At 40.3% G+C, this 20,168-nt stretch overlaps 1 protein-coding gene across 2 annotated transcripts in view; it reads left to right on the forward strand.

Annotated features, from left to right (window-relative positions):
• The window catches only part of cdh4 (cadherin 4, type 1, R-cadherin (retinal)), a 268,278-nt gene that overhangs the window by 174,136 nt on the left and 73,974 nt on the right, over positions 1-20,168 (forward strand). For both annotated transcript variants that reach the window (XM_079578250.1, XM_079578251.1), the window contains exon 5: positions 504-686. In XM_079578250.1, the coding sequence (XP_079434376.1) occupies positions 504-686 (183 nt within the window). The remainder of the gene's footprint in view (positions 1-503; positions 687-20,168) is intronic.

Consider the following 20,168-nt stretch of genomic DNA (forward strand, 5'->3'; position numbering starts at 1 on the left):
TAACACCTAAGCCTCATTTTACAGAATATCCTGAGCCTGAACACACTCTGCGGGCACAAAGCATAGTTAATTCAAAAGTCAGGACATATTTCAAAAGGCTGTATATGATGATAATGTCGAGTTATATATGGTGCTATTACTGTAGGTGCAAACAGGAGTGAGCCAGGACACTTATCCAGATCCACAAGAATATCTTGGTCAAGCCAAATATCTAGCTGACCTTTTTCACACTATGCAGAGTGCAGAACAATTTACTGAAATGTTTTCTCGCTTACAGTATCGTCTGCATGTCTCTCCCAAATGGCTCTACTGTTGCCATGACACGTACAATTTCTCTGTGAATTTCTTTCGTGAAATATGTGACACTGCACCAAACTTAATAGCTTCATCTTTCAACCTGTCGCTCTAGACTTTTGAAATGAAAGGAGCTTATTCCACTTGCAGCGAGAGGCATGAAGCTGTGATATGACATGTTTGGATGTCTTTCCCTTCTGTCTGTTCAGGTTGGAATAGAAGAGATGCTGTCAAGAATGTGGGAGTCCCAGCCCAGAGTGATCCGGTTCCCACGGAAACATCAGAGGAGCTCGGTGGCCAATGGGCTGCGTAGACAGAAAAGAGACTGGGTCATCCCACCAATCAATGTGCCTGAAAACTCCCGCGGACCCTTTCCTCACATGCTTGTCAGGGTGAGTGGCAGCTACTATCATCCTGCTTCCAAAGCTTTGATTCACACCGTTCATAATGTGTCTCCCCTGAAAGGATTGGAGTGGTTGATATGCATGGAAAATAGTCTGTGACATTGTGAAAAGGGCCGGTGAGCTCAAAACATTGACCAACCAAGGAAGTTTGCAAGCATAAAATTATCGTTTATTTTTTCCCCATACATGCAGTGGCTGTGATTATATTTATGAATTCCCATCCCAAATATAATGTACGTTTCCTTAAAACCAAAGGTACAGAGACAGCTCAAGGGAACATTTGAGATTTTATGGACATGAACAGAGGAGCAATAGGGAATTAATGGGCCTAGAGGAGATTTGTAAGGAGTAATAAAAGTGGACATAAAATTAGTTGTATTGAGTATGGGGCAGGTCACCTTTCAATTATTTTTCCCAATATACTACTGATTGTCATTAGAACCATAAACAGACTAATTAATCATTAAAGGATTATTTCTTTGAGCAAAAGCAGTAATCCTTAGCCTAATAATAATAACAGCTCTGTGCTATGGATCCATCAGACAAATATTGGTTTCATAAGAAAGTATTTTCAGTAACTAATTATTACTAATAATTCCTTTAAAATGTGCACAATTTCATTTTTAAAACATGTAACGTTTATCCTCACGCCTTCTTTAAAGGGACTATATAGAGTGTAAAAATGTTTAAATTAAGTATTTTCCTCCCCCTACATGTTCCAATAATGTCCTAAGGTGTAGAATGAGCCCAGACCTATTCACCCAAACTGCCTCTAAAATCCTGCACTGTCACTCAAAAAGGTCTTAATTTGTGCGAAGATTGGTCCGAAGTGCCGTCATGCACGAGCTTAATATAGAAGCTGCAGTTACACGTATGACCTGAGGTGGCAGTAGTGAGTATAAAATGGCTAACTTGCATCTAGCCCCTTTAAACATGTGGCAATGGGCTATATGCACAGTGACCCCAAGTGATTTCCACCTGGACAGTCAGCCAGACACTGTCCTTCCTGTCCGTTATCTCTTCCCATTAAAAATTAGCAGGTCCCACAGAAATGAAGCAATAGCTCAAGATTTGGTAAAGGACAGCAAGTAAATGTTATGATGTGACTGGAGCAGGTTAAAAAATATTACATGAGGCGTAACGACTTCACTGGAGGAAACCCTGTGTTCATAACAGTGGATGTTTTTGTCTTGAGGCTAACGCGGCTAACAAAATAAAAAATAAAACTAGTGCAAAGTTTTGAACGAGCCTGCGCAAAAAAGAATCGTCCTGTTAGTAGTTTAATAATATTTACTTGTTTACATGTTATATTATCATTTTTCAACACTAGCCTTTAGCTCTAAGATAAAAGCTCCTACCTTACGACAGCTGGCGTTTCCTTTGGGTGCTGGATTCACAGCGAACATGATGTTTGTAATACGTTTCTGTGACTGTCCATCAGTAACTCGTTGTCCTTAACCAGATCCTGAGCTATCTCTTTATTTGTGTGGGAACCTGCTAATTGTGAATGTAAACGATCGCTGACAGGAAGTCCAGCGTCTGGCTGACTGTCCAGGAAGACGTCACGTGAGGAAACTGTGCATATAGCCTATAGTTCATTTAATGGATAGTGATGATTTGATGAATTCAGAAATAGATTCAACCTCGAATGCACTCATACAACATATGTTCTTTACTTACCATACCAACTTTATTGATAAAGCACTTACCAGTTGGCCAAAGCGCTGTAGACACATCATAAATCAAGGAAAAATGAATAAACAGTCTTAACACAAGATGTGAAGTGCGGTGAATACAACAAAATAAAGCCCAAAATAAAAGACAAAGACAAATTCAGTAATGCAACAACGTAGGAGCTCGAAACACAGCTCACTTAGCGATTGAAAGCCTGCGAGAAAAGGTGCGTTTTCAAAAGGGATTTAAACCCAGGAAAAGACTGAGCTTGTCTAATCTCTGGAGGCAACGTGTTTCACAGCTTTAGAGCAGCAACAGAAAAAGCATGGTCCCCGGAAAGGTTCCTTTTAGTTGGTGGGACCACAAGCTGCAGCTGATCTGCTGACCTGAGACCATGACAAGGGGACATAGGGGCAAATCAGGAGAGGGGGCCAGGCCATTTAAACATGTAAAAGTTTTTTGTTTTCAAATCAACTCTAAATCGCACTGGCAGCCCCTGAAGTGAAGCTAAAATTGGTGAGTTCATGTGTTCATGTTGCTTAAAGCTATACCTTCCGCTCTACTAAACATAATAAAATTACATATTCTACTTGCATCATCTCCTTTATTTATTAGAGATTATAGCTTCTTTGAGCAACATGTAATAATTTAAGATCTTAATTGAAAACTGAAAGTTTTGAAGATATTGTCTCCAACTTGGAAAAAAAATAATAATTCCATAATAAGATCCAGATACTTCTTTCTATCATCTCATCAAGTGCACTTTAAAACCATTAATGACAAATACCAATGTAGGAAGAATTAGATACTTTCAAGATAACATATATCAGTTTTGCCAAATTGGTATTGAATATCGGGAACATTTATGTTTTGAATGCAGTAATGTGAAGAAATGTTAGGATGATTTATATAATGTGCCGTTAGACGATTACATTACATATTGAATTACGTGATATGAAAGAAAAAAAAGAAAAAAAGATATAATAATTTCATAATTGTCAGTAAATTTTATAAACATAAATGTAGATTTCTCATTGTAAACCCCAATTTTGTTCCTTTAATAATGAATAATGTCCATGTACAGTATAAGTCTCTTACAGTAATAAATGGTAGAACTGATGCCCTCGTATGATCATTATTATCATTATTTGTTATTTATTTTATTTGTATGTTTTGACTTTCCTTTTCTGCAGTCATTTGCATTACCTTTTTGATTTTGATATTCTGTAAAACATGTGGCATGGAGGAAGGTCATCACATGTCAGTAATATCGGTGTGTGAAATCACAGGCCAAAGTTTTCTATATTTGATTAGCATTTGCAGTGACAACTGACAAGCATAGTTGTGTTTTAAAAGAAACACCCTGGTCACAACATGAATGTTGTATCATCATGTACTTGTATGGACCAACCATCTGTGGCCAGCTCCAGATAAAACATGACCAGCTCTGCTCAGATAAGGCCAGACAACACAGGCCATTATCCAGTGCAAGGTCTGGAGACGCTGGAATGTTATATCAAGCGCCCGGCAGGCGAACAACTCTTCTCTCGCCCCCGTTTAGGTGGTGATGCAGGGTGATCTGTCAGCTACACCTTTAGGCACCTGCAGGTCGACAGATGATTGCTCAGAAAATGCTCATCCCTATGGTTGGTCTCAGTAGAACAGATGTGTGGATTACCCAGGACGCTGTCCTTTGGCTGTCGGTACATCAGCACTGTTCCTACCTGGACTGGAACAAAGGATTTCTTTTTTTTTCTGGTCCATATTCCTTCCCAACATTCCTTACACATTTATTCTGCAAATACAACATACTGAAGGAGGACAACATGAATTTCACTACTTTTACAAAAAAATGTGCCTTTAATTAAAATGTAATAAGATTATATTTTGTAGCAACATGAAAGGCATAAAAAGTCAGTTTCTTCTGCGGCTTCTCTGTGAACGTCCTCTGAGGCTGCCTGTTATCAGTCTCTGTGGCAGACAGACAGCTTTTAGTAGCATTTCTTCGCACACTCACACTGACACCGGCCTGCCCCCACACAAGCCCCTCACGCCCATTTGTCGAGCGAGGTTTACACTGGCGGATTACGGAAATCGCCTTTCACCAGTGTGCCGTGCGAGAGGGCAGATTTGCCACAGACGCGCGGAGGGCTGGCCCCCACAAAGAGAGCCACAGTGGGGCCGGTCAGTGTCAGGGGAGCGCTCTGTCATCCCCTTTCACATGTGGAATGCCATAAGTCAGGATTAAACTGAGGGGCTGCTTTTACAGGATATGTGTGACTGGGAGTGCGGGGCTGATCTCCTGTGACCACATGAGCCTGTGTGTTGTCAGGGATACGTTAGGGCTTGTGACTTCTTATATATCTTGGCTTTTCTGCTGTTTTCACTTTTTAAAATACTCCCTGGACACACAACAAAACGACTCTGTGCAATACCAACTCATTGATTTGAAGATAGAAATATAGTCAACTTTTATATAACTTAAAATGATCAGTTAGTGTATGTTTTTAGTTCAAGCTTTCTCTTGGTTGGAGTTTTTTTTTTTTCGTATTAATAACTGCAAAGGGAAAAGATGTGCATGCATGTGCCATGACTGCCTTTGAAAATGCAGGATGAGCCTTACGCCCTGTGAGCTCACCTCTCCTCCCGAACAGTCCTTCAGTCTGACAGCACCTTGACTAAACTGCAGCTGCTGGGACTCGAGCTTTATTCCTATTCCCTCACAAGTGGCCAAGTGCAACCTTTCGAAGCTCACACACTTCATTCTCAGACACATCCACACTCCTTCTTCTTTTTGCCGTATCTTTGGAGATGTTTTTAGAGTACAACTGGCCAATGGGCCCCCAGGAGTGTAATTATCCCCATGATCAGTGTCAAATGAGCCAGATGACTGGACTAAAAAGGTGTATGTGACTGGACTACAGCCTGGTTCTCTTTGATTCAGTGCAAGTGGAGGCAGGACAATCAGAGGCTAATGTAACTGCTCCAGGCACTGATTAATCCCAGTGACAGAGGCACTTTCAGTTACACACAAACAAAGACCTTACTCAGTACATGTGCTCAGATCTGCTTTAGACAATAGAGGCCGTTATAATAGAAACATGTATGGAATATATTTATATTAACCTCTTACCGAGGGCATTTTTGGCTTCACCCAAATCTTAAAGCTTCTGGACTAGAGCTTGCTGGAGCCTCATTTGAAAGCTAAGACTTGCAAAACTGATTGCAACTTTTTTTGTCACGTTGCCATCTCGTTTTTCGTTGCTTTTTTATCTCGGTTTCGACACATTTTCGTCCCGTTTTTGTCACTCTTGTGCTGCTTCTTTGTCGCTTATTTGTCACTTGCATGTCATTTTTTTGTGCATTTTTTCATAGCGTTTTTGTGGCTTTTTCACATTTTTTTTCTCCCTGTTGCTTTTTTGTCACATTTTTGTTGCATTTCCATTGTTGTTTTCGTCATATATCTATATTGACACTTTTCTTTTGATTTGATGAAAGGTTAACTGGAGAAAAAATGTGCTTGGTTCAGGTGGGGGTTAACAGGATAATAATGCAAACAAGGTGGGTTGCGGACTGTATGTTTTTTTTTTAATTATTGAAACCAGTGCTTCATTAATAAAATCTGTAGTTATAGGACATTTTTTTGTCTGATGGGACCGGTGGGTAGGGCTGGGTACCGTTTTATTGTTTCCTCGATACCACTACTTAACTACCTAACAATACCTGCTTTTCGGTACCGGTGCCTTAAAGGGACTATACGGAGTTTAAAAATGTTAAAACTAAGTATTTTCCTCCCCCTACATGTTCCAGCCATGTCCTAATGTGTACAATGAGCCCAGACCTATTCACCACAACTGCCTCTAAAATCCTGCACTGTCACTGAAAAAGTTGTTGATTCGGGTCCGAAGTGCCGTCATGCACGAACTTAATATAGAAACTGCAGTTACACATATGACCTGAGGTGGCAGTAGTGAGCATAAAATGACTAACTTGCGTCTAGCCCCTTTAACGGTACTTTTTTCGATACCAATGTTATTTTAATTGAGTTAAAATAATGTGTATAAAAAGTATCGTTCAGGAGAAACTCCAAAAACGGCACAACAGAAAGAACACAGGCCGCAGCTGCGTCACCTGTAACTTCATTTTGTTGTGCAGAATTCCCACTTAAGCAGCGATAAAAAGAGAGAAAGGACATTATTACCTTCTGAGCTGCAGAGACAGATCAGAAACACATCAGGACACCGTTTTCTTTCAGCTAAACCTTTCTAAACACACTGCGCTGTTCAACAAAGTGATAGCACTCCACACATCAAAGTTCTGTTACATAGTGGGAGCGCTCACTCTGTGACTAAAGATTTACCATAATTGTTCTAAAAAATGCTAATGTAGAGTGAGCGCTCACTTTATCCACAAACGATCTTTGATCCCAAATGCTCCGTTTCAGCCATTTGGTGCAGCTGGAGTTTAGTAACAACAGCACGTAACTTCTGGTTATGTGGGGCTTTTGCTAAAAGCAAATAGCCAATGTGTTTCTTGTTGTCACTACCGTATTGTCACAAATTTTCTCTCTGTCTAGAGCTCTAGTTTCTCATTCAGTGCTGGTTTAGTCCTAGTTTTTAACCAGTTTTCTGTAAATCCTGGTTGGGTCCTGGCTCAGACCGCGGCTCTGCCATCTCTGATAATGATTAAAGTGTTTGTAAGTTACAGCTTTGCTTCACTTTAGAAAACATTTGCACTGAAGCTACTCATGAGTTCAGGCTTTTTTAGACTCACCGCAGATCATTTATTGACGTTTGGAGAGAAAAAGTACCGAAAATTAGCACCGAAAAAAAAAGGTTTTTCGATACCGTCCCCTACCGGAGCTTTTCGGTCTGTACCAAGTAGGTACCCAGCCCTACCCGTGGGTAAACAAGCCAAAACTGCCCTGCACGTGTTTGTGTTTAGGTCAGGGGTGTGGTGGGGTGCGCTGTGAGGTGAGGGAGGTGAGGTGCTCACCTGCTTCTGCGGGGAAAAAGTCAGCTCAATGTTTCCAAGTTGGCAAATCTAGCAATGCAATGTGGGAATGCAACCATTCCGGTCCGGCAAGATGGAGCAGCTGAGGACGCCTTTAAACCATATTGTGAAGGTTTTCATGAATCCCATTTTCATGAAGATTATAGAAAGTCTAACTGGCCGTGGACAGAGCAATGATACCTAAAGACTGCAGTGTTTGGAGAGTAGAATAAAGCAAAAACCTCAATTTGTCGACTCACTGCAAGAAAAAAACTAAGTGGTTAGCAAGTATTCAGTTCTGTTCACTGATGCTTCAACTTGCATGAAATAGACTACAATAACTTCAGAGTGATTGAGAGGTTTGGTGCAAGGCTTGATTCACTGGCAGTAAGTCACACTGCACCTTTTCACTCCTGCAGCTCATAAGTAATTCCATAACTCAAGGCTGTGTAATATGCAAATGTGTTTTGTTGACAGCAGTTGAATTCAAGGTTGTGTGACACCGTGTCCTGGAGCTCCATAACAAGAAGCACCGCATCTCATTCATTCTAATTTATTTCACCACTGCTGCCCTCTAAGTATCAGGTAACAAGTATGCCAAACTCTATAGACACAGACACGTAATCATGGCGTTTTTTTTTTTTCTTTCTTTCTTTGTATTTAATAGTGATTGTTAGTGGTGCAAAGATACTATATGGGAATGGGAAAAAGAAAAAACAGATCATATTTCGTCATCTTCTAAATCGACAGCCGAGACATGTTGTCTGTTTTTGTTGTTGTTTGTCTGTTTTGTTTTAAAAGGCTGTTAGATTTCCCGATGCACGGCGTGGGTAAAATCATAAACTCGTGCTTGTCTCCACTGTGTGATGATTCAGAGATGCAATTGGAGTTACAACCAAAGCCTCTTTAAGCGTTTTAGGCTCAGAAGTCGTGCCTTTAGCACCATATGCTTGCAGTATTTATTTCCACGTAAAAGTTTCGAGCGAATGCCGTCCGTCCATGGCTGGGCACTGCTCCTGTAGCTGGTGGCGCACTGGTGTTTGTTTTTCTGTTTATCTCCGACACAGCGTTGTAGTTGCGGTGGGAGGATGACTCACTCTGTTTGATGTATGTAACTGCTCGTCTTTTTGGTCGTACGACGGTTCCAACTTTAATCCATATCTCTTTCTCGCTGTCAGGCCTTACATAGCCGTGGCCCTCCTGATGGCACTGGCTAACCATTGTCCACCAAATGAAACTGGTAAATGTGACAGATGTAAGTAGAGAGAGCTGACACTGGGCTAAAATGGATATCTTGGAAGATGGCCGATGCATTGAAAAGCACACACAAGGAGGCAGGTGGGCTGGGGGGAAAAGACAAAAAAAGGGGGGGGGTGACAGGCAGGAGGAGAAAGAGGAGGCTACATTAGTCCCAGACCATTTGTGTCTTTCTCATCTCGGACCCGTCACTGAAAGACCTATACTGGGCCCAATGAGGCTGCACTGATGTGAAGCTATCCGAATATAAGGGAGGAAAGGGACCCCATCCGGTTAACAGTGCTGCCTATCGTCGCACAAATGTCCAGGGCGACAATGCAAACAATGCAGCCAGGGAATAACTTGCAACTTTGTGGGCAGGCCTCAGAGAAAGTGGAGACTTTTCATTGAGCTGCAAGTGAAACTGTAAATGTATGACATAATACAAGAGAGGTGAATATTACTGTGACGGAGGCTAGCAACCTGATTAGCATGGGGATTGAATGTAGAAGAGACATTGAAGAGATTCTGAACTCTCACAGGCATGAGTAATGACGAGTTCTACCACATGCACATTTAGCAAAATTACAAACCCAGTGTAAGGTATGATAAAAATAAATATGGGCTTTACTCCACACTGCTCCTTGAAATTTCAGTTGTTCAGGAGCTTGGTGCTCTCTATTGATCAGACTGTGTTTGAAACTGCTTGAGCAGAACGGCATTTTTTACCGCCAAAAGGACCAATCAATGCATAGAGGCTGCCAATTTAGTGCAGCCCACAGTAATTGTCCAACTACTGTTTCTGTGTGCGTTTTTGTAGTCACAAAGATATAAAGGGACGTGAATAATGATCAAAGAGTGGAGAGATGTAACAGCATTAATGCAAGAAAAAGCATTTAAATAACACAGCTATCTCCGCAATGACAATCATGTGGTGCACATGAATGGTGTGATGTGTAGAGCTTTGGTAATCCTGCCCTAATTCCAAATAGGTCCTAAGGGTGCAAGTGACAGTCATCATGCTCATTTAATTCAATAAAATCTCATCTTGTATTGTAAATTATAGTGTTACGTACTGTAACTGGGTGTACTTCATCCCTCAACATTGACACGCTTTACTGGTGTAATATTCAAGTCACATGACCAAAGATCCATGAAAGAATTGAGTGTTCATGCATAGTTTCACTGATAAAACATTTGCCCTATTGCTTTGCTAAGTTAGCCCAGTCTTATTGTAATGTGTACCGCTGTTGGAGTGTTCCTCAAAATGAAAACTCTGCTTCATTTAGAGCCCCTTATTGTGTTTTGTATTTCATTATGGTTTATAATGAGATCGTAATATGCTTCTCGGATTTGCTTGTTTTGTCTGCAGTTTTATTGCACCCCCTGTGCATTGAGTATGTTTTGTCTCTTTCCCAGACTCGCAACAACAAATTCAACAGCAAAGCAATAAAACTTATACTGTGCTGGAATTAGATTATTCAAAAGAAGTAATATGATTCTTCGGATGAAAAAGTCTCATATTAATTACCTATTCCACAAGCTTTGCTCTGGATATGGAGATGTGGAGAATGATTATAGTTACTGAAATAGAAAGTAGCTGCACACAGACATACATCACGCTCATCCATGAGTTCACCTTATTTGTTGCTTGTTTGTCAGGAGGTGATTTTGAGCCAATGTGAAGAACTGGGATTTCTGCATGTTTCCATTGCATTCAGGGCGGCAGACTGGGGCGTTTTGTGACCGGAGGGTTGGCAGTTCAAATCCTGCAGGTGTACATAGTGATTGTGTCCTTTGGCAATACACTTCACACATTTTGCCTCCAGTGTCCGTGTATACTGTTTTGTGAATGGGGGAGTGGTTCCTTGATGTAAAGTGCTATATAGATGTGACCATTTACCATCCATGTTTCCAGGGTTTTTTGTGGTTTGCATTTACATTGTTTGAAACAAACAAATTAAAAAAAACGATTAGGAAGCCCCATATGGGGAATGAAATGTTGATGTCTAGTTGTTTTAATTTAACAATTTCATTGATCCAGTTAATAATAAAGATATCAGAGGAAAACTATAGGTGGCACTATATGTTCATCAGCAATTTTAGACTTTTTTTTTTTTATTTGAAATATAAGTAATGTAATTTTAGCTTTAATCGTGTATTAGACATCGTGTACACACAGTTTAAACATAATTTCAATCAACTTTGGGTTGTTTTAGACCCTTATTTAGACCCAGTTTATTCCTGATTTGATCTATATCTAGGTGGTACTTGGAAGGTTAAATGTTTTACGAGGTGGTACTTGGTGTGTGAAACGTTTAAGAACTAAATGAATAGAACATTTTGTATTATTCCAATTTCCAGAATAAATAGATATGGTATCAGTAAAACGTACAAGTATGGGTACAGACAGATCTTATTGACGGATCACTTTTTCCTGCTATACTGCAAGTGTACATTACGCACAACTTTCTTGGTTGAGGCCTCGATGAGTCACTTTTTGTCAAGCTCATAGCACAATTGCCTAAGCCTTTTTCTTTCTTACTACTCAGCCAATCACAAGGTTATGACCAAAAGACTTCTTCTCTTTTATGTAATCTCTAGAAGGATTCCAATGCATCCCATTGCTTTTGTTTTCTGTGAATTAGCCATTTATGCATGTTTGTACATGATACATATCACTGCAGCAGTGCTCAACGGTTTCCATTCAGTTTTTCATACAGTGCTACATAGGTGATCATGTCATTATATAATAAATTAGTAAGTAAAATATGTGCTTTAGAGGTAGCACTCTGTATCATTTAGATCCCACATGGTCCTTTCGATTAAAGTCTTAACGAGTAAATGATTGTGTGAATGGCAGCTTATTGGCTGTGTTGATATGAACTGCCATGTAATGGGAAATTGAGACTGACTTATTAGCACCATTAGGGATACTAAAAATGGTTATGGTTAATTACACGATCATCTGTACCTGCTGTCAATGGCTAATGAGAAGTTCAATGTTCATACTGATTGGTCCCAAGGCACGATAAAGGAAATCTCAAGGCCGTTGCAGTGCAAGAATATAATAGAGGTGTGAAGTGGGTACATTATACGGTACGACATATCACTGTACAGCCGATTATGAGGCACAAGGGCCTGTGAGGGAACTCTCTTCAGCTAAATAATGGCTTAGACTGGATTATTGCAACTCAAACTGCTTCACAACAACAACGAATATCAAGAATTCATTTAATGTATTTAATTATTTAATTATTTAATTATTTAATTATTTATTTATTTATTTATTTATTTATTTATTTATTTATTTATTTATTTATTTATTTATTTATTTATTTATTTATTTATTTATTCATTAGAACAGCATAGTAATGCAAAAACGATTTTATTAACTATTGTGTTCAAAAATTGCACAAAAATTGTATGTAAAGTCAGACGTTTACATACACTTAAAATGAATATATAGCGGGAGGAAAAAGTGAGTACACAGTTCGGAATTTCTTCCTTTTCTGCCTAAGTTAATCATAAAATGTGGTCTGATCTTTATCAAAATCATAAGAATAATCAGTCCTATGATTTCTTTAGATGATTTTAGAAACAGTGTCTGCTTAAAGTAATATCACCCAAACATTTACATTTATCCTATTTTTATTGGCCATAACATGTGAACTTTTGCAGGACAGCGTGGAATAAGTGAATCCAGGAATATCGCTGAACTGCAGCAGTTTTGTAAAGAGGAATGGTCCAAGATTCATCCTGATCATTGTGAACATTTAATCTGCAAATACAGGAAACGATGAAGTTATAGATTTGATGTTGATGTGCTGTTTCATTCATCCTCCACACATAACAGTGTGCGTTCAAACTGTTCAATTTTGGTTTGCGATAGAGCACTTAGATGCTCCACAGCACCACTGGCAAAATGTTCTATGGATTGATGAAACCAAAGCTGAATGACTGGTCAAAGTTTGTCATTACGCAGAGTGAAACAAGTACTGTTCCAACATGGGCTGAGAGGGTCCTCTGCCAGGAAGAAGCTCCAAAAGAAGCTTCAAAAAGCCAGATAGGAGTTTTCAAATACACACAAGGAAAAAGACTTTCAATTTTGGAGACATTTCCTGTAGTCTGACGGAAAAACATTTTTATTATGTGGCCAAAATGACCAATTCCAACCATCCCAACTTTGAAATATGGGGGTGGCAGCATCATGCTGTGGGGTTGTTTTTCGCCGGGAGGGACTGGTGCACTTCACAAAATAGATGAAATCATGAAGACAGAACACTATATGGAATATTGGAACAACATCTCAAGACATCAGCCAGACATTGGGCACAGATGGGTCTTCTAAATGGACAATGACCCAAAGCATATGGACAATACTGGTTTCAAAGTGGCTTAAGGACAACAAAGTCAATTTTTACAATCTATATCACGATATAAAAAAGATATATCACGATAATGAATATGTTTGATGATATAATTGACAATGGACAAACTATTTCTATACTTACACCTATTACAAAGATTAATTTAGTGATATATATTTAATGGTATACTAATTTCCTCGCAAATATGATCTACTCAAGCAGTTTACATCCTTCATTTAATTTTACTTTTTAAGCACCTGTCCCCTTGTTCTACAGTCAGTGTTTATGCTGCTCTGATGGAGCTGAGCGTAACATAAATTATATTGCGTCCACAATGATATAAAAAAATACAACAATATCACAAAGTTATATCGTGATAGCGATATGCGATACAATATGTTCCACCCCTATTTTGAAGAGACCATCACAAAGTCCTGATCTCAATCCAGTTGAAAATGTATGAGCAGAGCTGAAAAGGCATGTGCACTCAAGATGGCCGACAGATTTGGCTCAGTTACAACAGTTCTGTTTGGAGGAATGGGCCAGAATTCCTGCCAACTATTGTGAGAAGCTTGTGGAAGGAAATCCAAAACATTTGACACAAGTTATACAGTTTAAACACAATGCTGACAAATATTTATAATTTGACCTAAAAAGTAAACGTTAAGTCTGGTTTCATGTCAGACAGTGAGAAAAAATGCAAATGTGTCTTTTCATGAAGTGTATGTAAACATATGGTTCCCGCTGTATATTCACTTGCCTTTTGGGGTTGTGGCAAGCTCCTGACTGTGTCCCAGAATTGTGTCCTTCTCAGTGCTGAATCACCCAGAATAATAACATTGAGGTTTCCAGAAATAAAGTTTGTTTTAATCCTGTTCCACTTTTCCGGCCGTGGCCAGATGAGTAATTCTCCTAACCCACCAACTCCAACAGAGCCGAATTATTTACTTCTCTACTTTTCCTTCTTCAGAGAGCCTAGCCCAACTGCTGCGAAAGTGATATATTTAATGTGTCAAAATGGCAATATGTACTTGCGATCACATTTTTACTTCTATTCGTATTAAGTTAAAACAAACAAACAATATACAGTAACAAATTATATTAAAAAAAACAGACAAGATGATGAACTGTGGGACTTATTTCATGAGGTCCCCCCATAAAAAAATGTTTATCCTTGACATCATGAGGGTTTAAACAAGGTGTCTTTGCTGAGAGGCAGAAAGAGAGTGGCTCAATATGGTACTTTATACATCTATTCTCTCTCATTGTTATTGCTTAGTGAAATTTTGGTGGAAATGCTACTTTTAACTGTAACTGTGGTATTAAATTGCTTTTTGCTAGGTGACCTGTAGACGTCTGGTGTTGTTATCCACAGTGGCCTTCAGGGTCGTCCAGGCTGTTAGAAACAATTATAAAGTGACAGTCCCATTAGAGCTGCCCCCTGTACACATTGGACACTGAGTGCTGTTGTGACTGACACGGCTCTGAAGCTGGATCACTAAATAACTGTCACTATCCCGCCTGACCCCCACTGTCAGCTCCTGCGCTCCTTCTCTTTCATGTGCCTGGACACCCCCCTCCCACAACCCACCCTTTAAGCCTGGGGATGTGCCGCTGGGGCTCTCTGCTGGCCTCAGGGTGCTGCTGATTGGCCGAGCTGTCAGGGCAGTGACGGTCCTTTGGGAGCGCATGACAGCGAAGTTTAGGTTCCTCTATGACATTAGCTGGAAACGAAAGTGCATGGCTTGCAAGAAAGCTTCTTCGCTCCAACAAATGTCCTTTACTTTTGCTTCATGATTTAAATATGCTGAAATGTTTTACATTGTGGTGGCTGAATTTTGGAGGTGCGTACAGAAAGAGTTTTTGACAGTATTTTTATTTTTTTCCTGTTGAGAGTGAGGAGTTTTTCGTCACAGTACAGAGCCCCAGTATGTGCACGGAGGTAAATGGTCCAGGTCTCTGTGCCGTTCAGCTGCAGGGAGCTCGTATGGGTCAATGTTTTGGATGTCCACAAGCTTCTCCAAACACCGCTGTGTTCTGTAATGTGAAGAATGCGTGAAATTCTGAGGGCATGTCACTAGTGTAACACCATCATGGCCGACCGGCTCAGAGCCCCCCCCCCAAATCACCCCAATTAGGCACGTGACTCCTCATTCTCAGTAGATTGTTGCAGCTGGCTCACAGGATTTTTGAATGTATACAATTTGTCTTGTTTTATAACCCTATTATTTTTTGTAATTAGCAGAGAAATGTCATGTGGATGGGGAAAGTAAATTTTGGGTGGGACGGCATACACAGTTTAGCTGTGCTTCACGGCTAGAAAGTCCGGGTTCGATTCCCACCTGGACGGGGCCTTTCTGTGTGGAGTTTGCATGTTCTCCCCATGTCTGTGGGTTTCCTCCAGTTTCCCCACCACTAAAAACATGTGCAATAGGCTGAATGAATGAATGCAGTGAGTGAGTGAGTGGTTGGTGGTGGTCGGATGGCACCGATTGGTAGCCTCATTCCGTCTACCCCAGGGCAGCTGTGGCTACATTAGTAGCTTACCAGTATGGAGTGACTGAATAATGACTACAGTGTGGCTTTGAGGAACTTTGTAATACAGGCTTGAAAGTGTAAGCCATTATTGTTATTAAACGTTGTCTGTAGTGGACTGGAACGTAAAACATTTTGTACATTTGGTTCCTTGGGATATTGTCATATAAAAACACAAAGTATTTGACTGTCTTTAGGCTTTTTTCTACTTCTATTCTCACAATGTAAAACTGCAAATATGGCAGAAATTGCTTGACTAGGTCCTTCCTGTTCCTGAGGTCTTCCCGCCCTATCCTGCCCCCTTAGGCATGCTTCCAGCTCCTCACCACGTCTTCATCACAATTATCTCCTGGGATGTACCTTTGTGTGCCCGTGACCATGCCAAGTGCTGTGTTGGGAGAGAGCTGCGTTTTTAATGAGTTGCGCCTCTCCAGGGGTCTGTGGTGTGTTTTGGCAGCTAAGACAAGAGCGTCGCCCTTTGTCCCCCACTGTTCCATTTCACAATTGTGAAAACGTGCTTTCTTTTATCCAGAGAATTCCTTTATTCGCGCCATTCAGTAGTGAACCAGTAGGGTTTCTTGCTTCTGCTAATTCTCCTGTTTCTTGCTGTGCAACTCGTTGCACGTGTGTCACCTGGCGAATGTTTTTAATTGGCTTTGTGAGTTTCTCTCTACTTTTCTGTCATATTTACAGTCTCTCTTATTGTCCTCTGTTTCATGCACATATTTTTTTTTAATGTATGATATCTCTGAAAGGTTGTCTGATATGGATATAATCAATGCTAAAAATAAATGGGATAATTAACATTGGATCCTTACACATGACCCGGAGTGGGCGGAACCGGTGAACCCTATGGTTCTTGCATGACTTTGATCACCGCTCCAAATGCGTGTGAAAATAATGCAGCTGCAAGAAACAAAGGTAAAACTAAAATAAAACACAAAACCAGGCGACAGCTGCTTACTGACCTGAGGAGAGCAGCTTCTCGTAGCGTAAAGGCTGCTCCGTTTTGTTTGACAAAAAGAGAAGTAAAGTCTCAGGAAAGTTTCTGCTCCTTGTTTCCTGATAAGTCCATGAGCGATTTCAAAGGTGTCCTCAGCGGCGCAGGAACAAAACAAAGCATCCCGTTTGAGTGACAGCAGCAGCAGAGTGGCTCATGCGGAGGCTTTTTAATGTGTGTGGGTTCGGGTCGGGTTTGCAAATTTGGATAAAAAAGTTTTGGCTCTGGTTTGATTTACACCGGGTCAGGACGGGTCAGGAAAAAAGTCGACTCGTGCATCGTTATCCTGTGCATTTTAAGTCTTCAACTTGGATTGACATATTTTGAGCTCCTGCTTTGTCAGAAGGCAAAGTGAATCGGGGCGGAGTGCCATAGAAATATATCGTGCTGATGCAGACTGTTAGTTCTCAATAAAATAATTATTTAAAATGTGCTGTATTTAGATCAACTACGTGTGGGTTAAATTGTTCAAAATTGTGCTTACAATACAGGCCAATGTTAGTAAAAGGAAGCTGTACTTTGAGTATATAAATAAGTAACTTAGACATAGCACGAAAGTTCCCTAAACCCACAAACATTTGCTGTTAAGGTTGTTCACTCTATTTTCTTTAAATTCAAAGCCACTTTGCAGGAGACGCAGCCTGAGGAAACCTAAGAAACTCAAAGGATTTAATTCAATTGACCAAAGCAGAAAATAGATGGGAATGTCTGGGTAACACTGTCAGCAGTGCAGCAGGCAAACCTTCCTCAGTGTCAGTATTGATGGGCTTCTCACTGCTGGAGTCCCACTGGGAGGACGGGGAAAGACAGAGAGATGGAGCTCCATATGGCAGCACAAATGCAGAAAGTTAATGAGACGGACAAGCATAAAAAAGTGTCGAAATACACATTTTGGACAACCTGGTGTTAGAGAATTTGAACTGGGTGGAGAGTGGGACGTGGGTGGCCAAATGTCTGAATCGTGACTTGTTGGATATTTGAAGAAAACTTTGTGGGAAAATTATCTCCAGTAAAAATTAACATCCACTCATAAAACTTGCTTATCATGATTTTTTTTTATTTTAAAGTTTTGGTTTCTGTCCTTTTTAATCACTGCAGTTGTGGTTGCTGCATAATGTACATTTCTGTACATTATGAAACGTATACATGGGGTTGATTTCAGGTCTCCAGCAGGAGCTTCCTTCATTTTCCATTCTGTTTGCACTCCATAATGGACTGTCTGGGCTTTGTGCTGTGTTCTTTATAAGAATAGGGATGAGAGTGTGCCACGCTGGCTGTCACTGCTTCTCACTTGAGAGATATTCAACCTGAGCTCTCGCAGCTCCTCTCCAATGTGACTATTTTTAAAACCCATCCCTTCTTGCGACGCCTCAAAAACTGACACCTTTCCCCACCACACTCCAGCGGCGGTTATTGTATTTTGGAAAAGAAGAAAAGTTGGAAATGACAAAAAAAAAACCTGCCCTGCCCCCTTTTTCCCTAATTGGGAGTTTTGTTGCCATTTTGTCAGCCCATCACCCACGCCCAGTCCTTTCATCCGTAGCCTCTCCATACCCCCTCTCCATTTTGCCATTTTGCCATTCTGCGGGCTGTTTGCGTGGACAGCATCAGATTATTTGAATTTCGCTTCCCCCATCAAACGCAGGGCACATCAGCTTTGAAGAGTGACAAGCGCACAGCAGGAAGGATCAAAGACATGCAAAACGGAAATTTAGGAGCAAGTTAAAAAGCATGTCGTTTTTGCCTTTTTCCTCATGTTTGACAAAGAGAGGGAATAGGTAGAGTGGAGCTGCGGGGGCAGTGCAGGTACTATCAAACACACTGCTTTACAGGATGTAGTGCGGCACAGGCTTTGATAAGGCTTTTTAATGTTCCTCCAGTTACATTTGCCTAGACTTCAATTGTGTACTTTGACTTTTTCAACTGATAGTAGAGGTAGTACCACCAAAAAGTTGCCTTTCTTGGAAAAAAAAAAAGTGAAAATTAAAAGTCCTTTATTGTGCCATAGATACAGACGACATCACATCATAGAAGGGGGTGTGGCCTCGCCAAGGGGGAAACACAAGTTTTCCCTTTTTCATTTTCTGGCCAACTATAAACATATGTATCACATACAAATGAAGCCAAGTCTAAATTGGGTCCATACGGATTCACAGCAGATTGTTCAGTGGAAGTGAAAAAACGGCAGTTGTAGCTACCGCTATCTAGTGTGAGTGTAACAGGGTTACATCACATCAGCCACATGAGCATTAGCATTCTCGTTATTTATGTATTTATGGGCTGTTGAACCACTTTGCTCCTTTCCAGGTCTTTGTATCTTTATTTAGCAGAAAACTGTGATCATAATTTAGCCTTTGTTAAAGTACTTTATAAATAATTAGAGAAAGTTTAGATTTTTCTCCAAGTTGTTTTCCCCCTTAACTGTTTTTAAACATGACCATATATGGGCCATATATTGCGGGGACGCTGTCTGTATCTATTTTGCTTTCGCATTCGTGGGACCAGAGATGTTCTTAGTGTGGAATCGCGTGATCTAAGTCACCTGAGCCTAAAAAAAGACAGAAAACACGCAGACAAAAGCCAAGACATCATGTACCACTGTAGAAATATTAACAATGACAAGTGGTCATTAATAGGAGATATACCAATTACACAACAACAAGACCTGAAATTTGTTGTAAATAGTGATTGGGTAGACCCATGATAACCAACTGTGCTAAGGAGACATCATTCAAAATCTACATAATACTACTACCTAATATAACTACCTTTTTCCTGGGCGGATGCCGGAAGTCGCTCTGAGCCATTGATTTCAGCGGTTTCCAGGGCGAGTTTTCGTTTCACATAACTGTTTATTTCAACATTTCAAGATGATTCTCTAAACGATCGGCCTCCTCAACATTTGAAAAGATGTCCTCGCCCAGTTCAGGAACATGTTTCGCTGTTCACAGTGGAATTGAAAAACAGAGAAAGTGAAATGTGTGGCTCTGGAACAGGCAGTGCTTGTGGACGTAAAGATGGGCTTAAACTGTGACATGTTTGGGGCGATTTTTGAACATGCCAAATGTGACTGAGTCTCATATGTGGAGAGCCTTAACCAACGGAGACGGTTTAAACTGTAAACAGCTTTCTGATGTTTTTTGAGCAAAACCTTTGACCTAAACCACAGACATGGTGTGTTTCCGCGTAAATGCGGTGCATGCAATGAGGCTTCATAAACAGACTGTAGCTCAGCTGTAATCCGAAAATGTGAAGATCTCCGCGGATATTTAATCAATCAATGCAAAACTGCTCCTCTGTAACCCTCCCGAGGGCACTGACGCACCACTACATTTTGTTGATCTGATGTGTCGTTCAGTTGGGGAATTTTGGCACCCCAGAACCAAGTTACTGTACTACATGGTCCTGATAAACTGAATCTAGTTTATGATCAAGTTATTAATAACTTGATCATAACTATAAGTTATTATCATAGTCTACAGTATGCACCGACTCCCTATTGAGAAAAACTAATATCTGAATCTTAAAGTTTGTCTCTCAGCATTTTATTTTCTACCATTTGAATAACATTATGAAACAACATGAATGAATATGTGTCATAAATGAAAGTAATACAGACTGCAGTAAAAATACCTCTGCTTAATGTTGAGAAATTAGATTTGG

This window comes from Gobius niger (genome assembly GCF_951799975.1).
Source record: "Gobius niger genome assembly, chromosome: 20".
Classification (NCBI taxonomy): domain Eukaryota; kingdom Metazoa; phylum Chordata; class Actinopteri; order Gobiiformes; family Gobiidae; genus Gobius; species Gobius niger.